Genomic DNA, 12,345 nt, shown 5'->3' with positions numbered 1-12,345 from the left:
TACATCATGCGAAATGCTGGCCTGGATGAATCACAAGCGGGAATTAAGATTGCTGGGGAAAAGATCAACAACCTCAGATATGCAGACGATACCACTCTAATGGCAGAAAGTGAAGAGGACCTAAAGAGCCTCTTGCTCAGGGTAAAAGAGGAGAGCGCAAAAGTGGGCTTGAAGCTCAACATCAAAAAAACTAAGATCATGGCATCCGGCCCCATCACTCCTTGGCAAATAGAAGGGGAAGTCGTGGAAGTAGTGACAGACTTCACGTTCCTGGGATCCCAGATCACCGCAGACTGTGACAGCAGCCATGAAATTAAAAGATTTCCTTGGGAGGAAAGTGATGGCGAACCTAAACAGCATGATAAAAAGTAGAGACATCACCCTGCCAACAAAAGTCCGCATGGTCAAAGCAATGGTATTCCCAGTAGTCATGTATGGCTGTGAGAGTTGGACTATAAGGAAGGCCGAGCGCCGAAGAATAGATTCTTTTGAACTATGGTGCTGGAGGAGACTCTTGAGAGTCCCTTGGACTGCAAGAAGAACAAATCAGTCAATCCTCAAAGAAATCAACCCTGACTGTTCCCTGGAAGGCCAGATAATGAAACTGAAGCTCAAATACTTTGGCCACCAAATGAGAAGGGAGCACTCACTGGAGAAGACCCTGATGCTGGGAAAGATTGAAGGTCAAAGAAGACGGGGACAGCAAAGGATGAGATGGTTAGACAGTGTCATCGATGCAACGAACATGAAATTGAGCAAACTTCAGAGGACGGTGGAAGACAGGAGGGCCTGGAAGGAGATGATCCATGGGGTCGCGAAGAGTCGGACTCGACTGTGCGACTGAACAACAACAACAAATAGCTGTTCTTTTCCTAATATTGGGGTTTTGCATTAAAGAATATCAGTTTCATACAAATATTATCACACTGTCACACCAGAGGAGCTTGTTCCTCCAAATGCACACCCAATTTTAGTTAGTTCATTATTATTTAAATGTATGCCAGAAGTTTCACAATAAACAAAGACTGATTTAGTCTGCCTTATCAGTCTTTAGAAAAAGGAAAAGGAAAAAAAAGACACTGAGGAGAACTGAGGTGGCACCAATGGGCATGACTGGATGGCGACACCAAAGGGGGTTGCCTTCCAGTGTAGATGTCATACCTAGTACAAGGGGGTCTGTTGGGTTTATTCTAGGGCGGACAAGTTACATGTGAACATAAGAACATAAGAGACGCCAATGTTGGATCAGGCCAAACACTCTGTGTCACACAGTGGCCAGAAATACCAGGGGCCATCAGGAGGTCCACCAGTGGGGCCAGGACATTAGAAGCCCTCCCACTGTTGACCCCCCAAGCACCAAGAAGACAGAGCATCACTTGCCCCAGAGCAAGTATGGAAGTTATGGAAGTTAACCACTGCTGGGATTGAAATGGCTTTGTTGAAAAATATTTGTAATCTATGTTGAAGACATAAATTATGAGAAGGCTAGATATAAACTTCCATCCCAGAAGTGTTCATGCCCTTCTCCTCCCACCAGCACATATTGCTGACTAGGACTATAGTGTAAATCTCCTCAGGTTTCTACAACTGCCTGTATGCATGCTTTCTATGGTGTGGAACGGCCTGCCTGAGAAGGTCAAGAGGGTTCCCATGGACTGGTCCATGGACATAATTTTGTAACGAACCGGGGCCTGGTTCATGGTCTGTTTGCCCAGTCTGTGCATTTGCAGTTTTGACTGACCATCCATGGACCACAGTTTTTTCCAGTGGTCCATTTGGTTCATTGTGGCAGTCCATGGGCCAGACATGCTGGCGCCCAGGGAACCCTTTGGAGCTGTGCTGCTGCTGCACGCCCACAAGGGGAGCCCACTTCCAGATCATGCTGCTGCTGTGGCACAACACCAATGAGCTCAGGAGGCAGTTAAATATCTCCTGAGCCCACTTCTGGGTTGTCCTCATCACGAACCTTATGAACTGGTTCATAAACTGAGAAAGTCTGTGGAAGTCCATGGTTTGTGAAATTCATGAACCTCCATGGACCTCCATTTTTCTGGTCTGTGCCCATCCCTAGTTTTCATGCTACTGTCATTCCACAAGCTTTGTAAAACAGAACTGTTCAGGAGAGCTTTTCTACAAAAGTAATAGGGCTCATTAGATCTCAGAAGCTAAGCAGGCTCAACCCTGATTAGTATTTCGGTGGGAGACCTCCAAGGAATACCAGGATCGTGACACAGGGGAAGGCAATGTCAAACCACTTCTAAACGTCTCTTGTCTTGAAAACCCTACGAACTTGATGGCATAAAGAAATAAATAAATAACAGAACAGAAAGTCACTTTACAAAGGGAAAGGGACTGTTATACAGGACATATTCTCATTTCCCCGCATGTATTACCTTGTCATTTCATTGTTTGTGTAGATGTAACACTGTTTTTCTTCATTATATCCACACTGTATATTATGCCTAACATGACATTAAGAGTTTGATGATCCTCCTAGGCCGAGTACATTGCTTATTAAATGTCTCCTCATATTGGCCTACACTGTGCTTATTAGTAGAAAAGAGCAAAAATCCAGTAACACCTTAAAGATTAACAAAATATGCAGACTCTTGCTTTTTTCAACTCCTACGGACAGACTAACACAGCTACCAATCTTGAATTGTGCTTATTAGATGGACTGTTGTTGACTTAGTGAGGAAGGTAGACTATAAATACAGTGAATTAATAATAATAATAATAGCCAGGACGGTGGGGTAAAAATCTAAGAAATAAATAAAATAGCAGCATATCCTTATTAAGAGTTTTAGTGAGTGATCCTAGAGAATTCTACTCAGAAGGAAGCCCCATACTTTCAATGGGGCTTATTCCAAGGAAAGTCACCATTATGGTTGTAGACTTAGTAATGGAAACTCTTCTTCAGCATTATGCAAGCTGTGCTGTCTGCTTCTGCTAAAAACACGGCCTTTTGAGTTAAGTACTTTTGGGTTAAGTGCAACACAGAGTCTTGTGCCACCTTATTGACTGACTGTTTTTTGTGGCTGCATCTGACAAAGTGGCTCTATCCCACGAAAGCAAGGCATCTGCTAGTTTTCAAGGGGCTGCAGAACTCCGCCACAGCACCGCGACGTGGCTACCCACACCAAGCCTATGAAATGAAAGAGGTTTTAAGAGTGTCTGTCTTACCAGGTCCACTTTCCCATCTGGATGACGACATTCAATTTGGCAAAGCAGCTCAAGGTTATGTTTCATTTTCCAATACAGCTCAACAGCTGTAGCATATCTCTCAGAAACAGAGAGGTCAAAAGGGGGTGCAGGATGAACTGGGTTGAAAGAAAGAATATTTTATTTATTTTTTAAATTTATTTATTTATTTTGGGATTTATATCCTGCCCTACCCAGCGGCTCAGGGCGGCTAACAAGCGGCAATGCCGAATTTAAAATTTAAAACAATAAAACAATAATTCATACATAATAAAATCGGTGCTCTGATAATCTATATAAAATCACCAAGATGCGCAACATTCTGCATTGGCGGCCGACTTTTTTAATGGCATGAGTGCCAGGAATGATATTCTCCCCATCTCTGCCCAGCGACATCTTACCCACCCACCCCCAGTAATGGGGTAGATGAATGATGGAATCTCCGTGGTGGAATATTTAAAAAATTCTGTAAAAGCTGTTAAAGTACTTCGAGCAGTAAAATGGGTATAAAGTTCTCTGAATTGCTCTGTTGTCCTTTTACACTACAGCAGATCAGAACTGAAAAAGGGGGTCTCTTCAAGGAATTATTTTATTATAGGTAAAACACTTAGGAAGATGGTGCAAGATTGTGGAACAGGTGACTTCCACTTCCCCTGAATCCTATCAAATCATTGTTCTATTTAGCCAAATACCATCTTCTCTGACCCTCAGCAAGGTTCTGGAAGGCACCTGGTTTTTTTGGCCACTGTGTGACACAGAGTGTTGGACTGGATGGACCATGGGCCTGATCCAACATAGCTTCTCTAATGTTCTCTATGAAGCAAAAAGGCCCTGTTGTCCAAGACAGTTCAGCAAGGATTGGTTCTGAGTCCTCGTCTATCAAGTTTCAGGTGGGTAGTTGAGTGGGTCAGCAGTAGATGAGCAAGATCAGGGTCCAATAGCACTTTAAAGACCAACCAAATTTCCAGCATATAAGGTTTCAAGAGTCAAAGGGTATCTGATGAAGTGGGCTTTAAGTCTCAGAGACTTATACCCTAGAAATTTTGTCAAAGGTGGACGCACATCTTGTTCTCATATCAGCATATTCTTATCATGGAGCTATCTGGGATGGTAGCCAGGAAGAATATGATGGGAAAGGGCTGTGGCTCAGCTGTAGAGCACCTGTTTGGTATGCAGAAGGTCCCAAGTTCAATGTCCAGCATAAGACTGAGAGGGTAAGAGAATTGGATTCACTTCTGGAAATGCTATGGGTTGAAATAGTGGGCCCAAAAGGAAACTTAACACTGGGAGTTTGCTATCATCCCACCAGATCAAAAGATAGAGGAGGATTATAAAATGATGAATGAATTAAAGATAGCGGCTAGACGAAATAACTGCCTCCATTCCTGAGGACTGGGAGGTAGCTAATGTCACTCCCATCTTTAAAAAGGGTTCCAGAGGAGATCCAGGAAATTACAGGCCAGTCAGTCTGACATCGATACCAAGTAAGTTGGTAGAAACTGTTATTAAGGGAAGAATTAGTAGGCACATTGATGAACAAAAACTATTGAGGCAGACTCAGGATGGGTTCTGTAAGGGAAGATCTTGTCTCACTAACCTGTTAGTGTTCTTTGAGGGAGTGAACAAACATGTGGACAAAGGGGACCCAATAGATGTTGTCTACCTTGACTTCCAAAAAGCTTTTGATAAAGTTCCTCATCAAAGGCTGCTAAGTAAGCTCAATAGTCATGGGATAAAAGGACAAGTCCTCTTGTGGATCAAAAACTGGCTAATTAATAGAAAACAGAGAGTGAGTATAAATGGGCAATTTTCTCAGTGGATGGTGGTAAGCAGTGGGGTACCACAGGGATCAGTACTTGGTCCAATGCTTTTTAACTTGTTTATTAATGATTTGGAGTTGGAGCAAGCAGTGAAGTGGCTAAATTTGCAGATGACATGAAGTTGTTCAGGGTGGTGAGAACCAGGGAGGACTGTGGGGCACTCCAAAGGGATCTGTTGAGGATGGGCAAGTGGGCGTCAACATGGCAAATAGGGTTCAATGTGGCCAAGTTTGGAGCCAAACACATTGATGGGGTCCGAACTTGCAGAGACTGACCAAGAGAGAGATCTTAGAGTCGTAGTAGATAACTCAATGAGAATGTCGAGACAGTGTGCAACTGCAATAAAAAAGGCCAATACTATGCTGGGGATTATTAGGAAGGGAATTGACAACAAATCAGCCAATATCATAATGCCCCTGTATAAATCAATAGTGCGACCTCTTTTGGAGTACTGTGTACAGTTCTGGTCACCACACCTCAAAAAGGATATTATAGCATTGGAAAAAGTGCAGAAAAGGGCAACTAGAATAATAAAAGGGTTGGAACACTTTCCCTATGAAGAAAGGTTAAAGCGCTTGGGTCTCTTTAGCTTGGAGAAATGACGGCTGAGGGGTGACATGATCGAGGTTTATAAGATTATGCATGGGATAGAGCAGGTTGAGAAAGAAGTACTTTTCTCCCTTTCTCACAACTCGTGGGCACTCAATGAAATTGCTAAACAGTCGGGTTAGAATAGATAAAAGGAAGGAAGGAGCTGGTGGCGGCTACAAGCATGGACAGCTTCAAGAGGGAATTAGATAAGCATATGGAGCAGAAGTCCATCAGTGGCTATTAGCCACAAAATATAGATAGGGACTCTCGGTCTGGGGCAAGTGATGCTCTGTATTCTTGGTGCTTGGGAGGGGGCAGCAGTGGGAGGACGTCTAGTGTCCTGGTCCCACTGCTGGACCTCCTGATGGCACCTGGGTTTTTTTGGCCACTGTGTGACAGAGTGATGGACTAGATGGGCCATTGGCCTGATCCAACATTGGCTTCTCTTATGTTCTTATCCAGATAAAAGGTTCAGGTAGGAGGTGATGTGAAAGACCTCAGTCGGAAACTCTGGAGAGTTGCTGCCAGCCTGAGTAGGCAATACTGATCTTGATTGGCCAAAAAGTCTGATGCAATATAAGGCAGCTTTGTGTAAAAAAAGATCATGTAAAAAATAACATTTCAAATCCAAAGAATTTCTAAATTTATTCTGGCCTATTCTTGTCGGAGTCCCGGAACAATCAGTTCTCAACAACTTTCCTTCAGAAGGTTCAAGTTTATTGAATACAGTAAAGGCAGGTCTCTCTTACCTCTATGAGTTACATCAAAATTAAGGTAAGTGTGCTTCTTCCCCAGTTTATTTTTGGCCTCCAGTCTTAAGTCGTATGTGGTTTGAGTGCCCATTCTGAATGAGCAGCTGTTCCTTGAGGGCTGTTGATGGCAATAAATTTTCCCATTAGACCTTGAAAAAAATGGTAGTGGGAGTTGGAGGAGACAGAAAGGATACCCTGTAAATTATTTGTCTTCCTTTGAGACATCAGTTCTTACAAATATATTATGTTTATATTGTATGCCGGTCTTAAGATCGTAACTAAACTAACTCTTACAAATACAGAAATACAGAACTGACCCTGAGCAGTTATTAAAGCATATGGAAGAGAGTGGAAACTGAATCTGAACAAACTCATGCATGGTGGTCTAGGGTTTAAAGAAACGTCTGTGATGAAAATGGAGCACGTACATAACGTTGTGGTGTCTAATGTGCTTCACGTTCACAATTTCAGCAATTGTTACCATCACTGAACGGCTGTTAGCATTATTATTTTGCCGCCTGGGGGGTACGGACGTGACTTTGGTGTTCCTGCCCTTCCCAAAGCTAGCAGCATCAAAGCAAACTATGCCCCAAAATGCTATTTTGGGGGAGGGGCAGGTTAAGGCAGAGTTGGCTTCCCAGTTCATAGCTCATCCCCTTAGCTACTATACTGCACTACATCTCTAGGGCCCACACAAGCCGTTGACCATGTCTGAAGCAGAACTTGGGATCTGTGCCTGTCTTTGCAGTGCTGACTATATTTGGGGCCCAACTTCTGGGCTCAATGGCTGCACTCAGATTAAGATCAGGAAAATGAAATCACTGCACACCAATTGTTCTGCAACCAGCATTCAGGTTGTTATAAAGTGGCAACATTCTGGAAGCAAATCAGGTGGCAGAAGAGCAGTGAGATGGAGTTTGATGAGAGGTGCCAGGGTGAGATGAGACCGGGAATGATCCTGAGAGAAAACAATTTTTTAATATATCTATTTCTTATACAGAAGGATGCCCTGACCAGGATAGCCCAGTCTAGCCCAATCTCGTCAGATCTTGGAAGCTAAGTGGGGTCAGCCCTGGTCAGTATTTGAGTGGGAGACCACCAAGGAAGCCCAGGGTCACTGCGCAGAGGCAGGCAAGGGCAAACCACCTCTGAACGTCTCTTGCCTTGGACACCCTGTGGGCTTGGCATAAGACGGCAAAAAACCCCCAACAACAAACAGAGGGAGAGAAAAAGGCACATCAGTACAGCTAACGGAATTAGATAGCTGAAGCAACAAATGCCAACATGGGAAAGTTGCCGTTTCCCTCCCTAACACAGCCTTGCACAGAAGGACCTGAACCAGTGCAGATGTAACGCTGGCCAGGGGTCATTTCCTGCAGGAGCGCACAGGAGCGGAGCTCCGGCAGTAAAGAGCCCAGGGGGCGGGCACATGCAACAAGCCCCACCCCCTGCTCCCAGCAGCCCTCAGTCAGAGCAAGAAGCAGCCAGGTAAGTTGCAGAGCTCCCCCCGACTTCCCCGGTCCAAAACAGTCCAGTGGCAGGCACCTTTAAGACCAAGTTTTATTCAGGTACAAGCTCTCCCTCCTCTGTGAGAACAGATCTGCACGTCCCCCCCCCCATAGCTAGCAATCCAAAACAGTCCAGTGGAGCCTGAGCGGTGGGTGTTGCCTTCTGACACACTTCCGGTGATGTCAGGGGGTGTGGCATATGCAAATAAGTTATGCTAATGAGCTCCTGCACCTCTTTTTCTACGAAATGACCCCTGACGCTGGCAAAGCCAGAGTCAACTTGGAAACATGCCCTCCCTCCCCCTTCTCTTTTCTCCAAGGCAAATTCCTCTCCCTTCCTTTTTTTTTGTTTTGTTTTTGTCAAGCCTTAAAAATTACATCTGCACACACCGCTTTCGCTCCAACAAGGATTTGCAAACCCACTTCAAATTGTGGTTTCTAATCACAGATAAGACAGGAACTGTGGTTAGCGTTAACCTTTCTTAGCCTTGGTCCGGATGTAACACAAAACCACGTTTAAAACAAGCAAAGAAAGCGGCAGAGGGTGGAAGAACATATTTCTGAAGCGATTGTACATTTGCCCATTATGGTTTTCAGCTAACCACTCTTAGATATGCCACAGTGATCCTCAACATAAAATGTACACAATACAGTCGACTGCCCCGTGATCTATCAATCAAAAGAGATGAGTGTTTTAAATTCACATTTTCTTTGTGCAAATCCTGTGTATAACTAACCCGCTAGGTCTAATTTCCTAATAATTCACAGAATTAGTTTTGTGTTCTACAATCAATTTCTTCAGCATCTCTGAATATTGCCTCTGAAGCCATGCCTTCGCTTCAATGCTGAAGTCTGACACAATGGTTAAATATAAAAAAGACTGTAGGTAGTCGCATTGAGTCACACAAAACTGCAATAGTCAGGCAAAACCTTCTGTAGGATCTACCAAGGCAACACAAGACAGGGTGCACCACAAAACAATGAAACAGCTTTTGAGGTCTCCAAAAATCTTCAGTACAAAAATCAAAGTGTGGGGGGGGGGGCGGCAGTCTCAAGACATAGAGGCTGGGTTGCCACGTTTGCAGCCGCAGCATGGTACAATGCCATGGAGTCCATCCTCCAAAGCAGCAATTTTCTCCAAGGGAATGTATCTCTGTAGTTTGGAGATCAGTTGTGATTCTGGGAGATCTCCAGGTCCCACCTGGAAGCTAAGAAACCTACATGGGGGGAAGGCCTAAAGCCTGCATTTGTAGGCTTAAAAGTTAAAGGAGGAGGATGCTGTACACTGAAGTGGACTCAATGGTGCCAGGTGCAAAATAAGTGCTCAAGCTGTACCTATGACGGCCAGGGCACGTATGAGAAAGAAAATGTGAATACAAAAGGCAACAGTTAACCAAATGTCTCTCCAGCACTGCATGAAACACCCAGGTCCCTTGACAGAATAAAAGCAACTTGGGGGGGGGGGATGTTGGTTTTTATAGCAAAAAAATGTGAAATTAATTCAAAGTAGTCATGTCGGCCACATGACCACGGAAAAGTCTTCAGACAGCACTGGCTCTTCAGCTTGGAAACGGAGATGAGCACTGCCCCCTAGAGTCAGATTTGACTGGCTTGCGAGCAAGGGAAACCTTTACCTTTACTTTATTGCACTAGGCAAAGTCGACAGAAGCCAAATTTTCTTAGTGATTGGAGAGCAAGCATTTCACTATAGTTATACCTTTAAATATAAGAATCTCATGTCATTTTGTGACTTGGGACAACCAAACATGTACGTAGAATACCTACGTATCAGACAGGATAAGTTCTGTTGAACGTTTCCCCACAAGGTTATCTTCTGATCCAGGCTGCCAAGCACAGTTTATTGTTACCATGTCTTCTGTTTCACAAGACAGACCTTTGGGTTCCCCAGGTGGCCCTGTTAAAACAAGAGAAGAGTAAACTGTTTCTTTCTTGCATTTACTCTTGCAACCTCCTTTAAAGCAAATTAACCTCAAGTCAAGAAACAGACGAATGTGGATTGTGGACCACTGGTACGCTGTTGACTGATTTTTGAGAAGAGGAGGAAGAGTTGTTTTTTATACCCTACTTTAAGTTCAGAATTATCATTTCCCACGAAATCAGGAGCACAGTTATTTATTTTAAAAATCCCCTGATATTTAATGAACGCAATATTCATGTCCTTCCTGACTTTCCAACATGCAATTAAAATATTTTTTGAAGTGCCTGCCCCATCTGTATTCAAGCAAAGGATGTCCCTACATATGACTACATGTACTCTCAAGATAAGCAGCACACAGGAACTATTTTATCCAGATGCTCACAGTGTACTTACAAACAGATAAATGTATACCAGCCTGGCCCTGTCAGGAACGAACCAGCTACCCTTATTATTCTGCACTTTTCAAGCAGCAGAATGACTCCCAGGCACTCTTGAGAGAACAAGGTTGCTTTAATGAACTTTCAGTGCACTTAAGCAATTGTTTAGAACTGGAACTTCTATTGCAAACAACCACTGAAGTGCACTGAAAGTGCATCACACAACCTGTGTGAAAGCAGACCAAGCGCCAGCAGAGCCATCCAAACCAGAAACATATGAAGATGCATCTGGAGAAGAACAGGAAATGTTTCTGATTATTCATTTGCGCCAGAAACATTCCATTTACGTATTGTTGGGCTTTTTAAATTGTAAGCCGCTTTGAAGCTCTGTGAGGGGAGAAAAACAGGATAAACATCATCAATTGAAACAAGCAAAGAAATGAAAAAGAATCCTTTGGTGCAAATAAGAATGAAAACATTTCTTTCAACCTCAGCATTGAAATGAGGGTGCAAAATCACTTTTTTTAAAAAAAAATGCGTATTTATTTATGATATTCCACTAGCATGGAGGTCCTGGAGGTATCCCAACCATACAACTTGCTAAAGGCCATCCTAAAGGCTAAACTAACTCTTGGAAACGGTGCAAGGTGGAGACAGGAGCCCTTCATCCCCCTGCGCCACAGTCCCCAGCAGATCACGCCTCTGTCACTTTTTGAGGTTAGAAAAAAACCAGGCTCTAAAATAGCCCCACACCCCCACGAGAAAGTCAAAAGCTAGGCTTGCCAAGTCCCTTCCGGGGGGCGGGGAAACCCCCGCCCCAGAGGCCCGTTCCCTGTCGCCGGCGGAACGGGCCCCGGGGGGAACCCCACCCAGATGTGCACGTCACCCGGAAGTGATGCGACCACGCCGGGCCCGCTGGGGGTGGGGCCACGGTCATCTGAGGAAAAACTCTATGGTTTTCCCTCGGATGGTCGTGGCCCCGCCCCCGGCGTGGTCGCATCACTTCCGAATGACGTGGATGCGGCATGCGCGCACGCACTCCAGCCGCCAGCCGGGAGTCCCCCGCTGCGGCGAAATTCAGACTTGGCAACCCTATCAAAAACTCATGGCACTTAGTTTCAGCAGTATTAGTGCCAGGTGCTCCTAAGCCATTCATTGTTTCCCATGGAGCTGGAGAGCCACCTTGATGCAGTGGTTAAGAGTGGTGGAGTCTAATGACTCCCCGCTCCTCTGCATGAAGCCTGCTGGGTGGTCTTAGGCCAGTCACAGTTCTCTCAGAACTCCCTCAACCCCACCTGCCTCACAAGGTGCATGTTGTGGGGAGAAGGAGAGAAGGAGATTATATGTCGCTTTAAGACACCTTAAAGTAGAGGAAAGTGGGGTATAAAAACCAACTCTTCTTCTTCTACATACATATTTAATTATCTGCAAGCTAGCCACGTCTGTATCCCTCTGTGCTTTGCTTAAGCACCATCTTTTCTTGCACTTCCTCATCAGTAAAGATGTTCCACTTGTTCATTGCTTTCATCCCTGAAAATAAAGTTTCTTCTCCACAATACCTGGCAAAAACACATCACTGCACATATTTTTCAGTGTTAGCTATTGGGATAACATATATAGTCTCCCTTCCCCCCCCCCCAAAAAAGTGGTACAAGATACAACAAATATTGTTAGCACAAGGAAAGATGCTAATGCCATCTCAGCAGCTATCACTGAAAACAAATTATACACACACATCTTTGCCTAGTGAAGAATAGACTTCGTGTCTTGTGCAAAAACAATGAATAGATAGGAGCTCCTGACAGCCAATGTGGTATAGTGGTTAGAACGCTGGATGAAGATGTGGAAGATTGAGCTCAAAGCCCCACTTGGTACCTGGGTTTTGGCCACTGTGTGACCCAGTGGGTGCGTTCAGACGGGGCATTTGCAACGGAATAGGTGCCGGTTGCAACCGGTGAACTTACTGGCGTTCACACGTAGAACATCTGCCTTCCGTCCCTAACCGTTGCAAAGCCCTTTAAACCGTTGTACTCTGCCACTAGGTCCCCAAGTGGTGGTATCCTGAGTACAACGGTTGTAATCGGTTTACCCCCGTCTGATCGCTCTCCACCGGTGTCTAGCCACTTCCGTTCGGAAGCCCGAGGCTTCCAATTTTAG

At 44.6% G+C, this 12,345-nt stretch overlaps 1 protein-coding gene across 1 annotated transcript in view; it reads right to left on the bottom strand.

The window, feature by feature from the left end:
* The window catches only part of LOC107117956 (oncostatin-M-specific receptor subunit beta-like), a 64,468-nt gene that overhangs the window by 23,896 nt on the left and 28,227 nt on the right, over nucleotides 1–12,345 (bottom strand). Inside the window, exons 5-7 of the mRNA XM_015420155.1 lie at nucleotides 9,658–9,787; nucleotides 6,362–6,513; nucleotides 3,184–3,320 (exon numbers count right to left, since the gene is read on the bottom strand). Coding sequence (XP_015275641.1) covers nucleotides 3,184–3,320; nucleotides 6,362–6,513; nucleotides 9,658–9,787 — 419 coding nt within the window. The remainder of the gene's footprint in view (nucleotides 1–3,183; nucleotides 3,321–6,361; nucleotides 6,514–9,657; nucleotides 9,788–12,345) is intronic.

This window comes from Gekko japonicus, unplaced genomic scaffold (genome assembly GCF_001447785.1).
Source record: "Gekko japonicus isolate JY-2015 unplaced genomic scaffold, Gekko_japonicus_V1.1 scaffold86, whole genome shotgun sequence".
NCBI classification, from domain to species: domain Eukaryota; kingdom Metazoa; phylum Chordata; class Lepidosauria; order Squamata; family Gekkonidae; genus Gekko; species Gekko japonicus.
The sequence above is the reverse complement of the archived record's forward strand: the minus strand, read 5'-3'. Positions and strand labels throughout refer to the sequence as shown.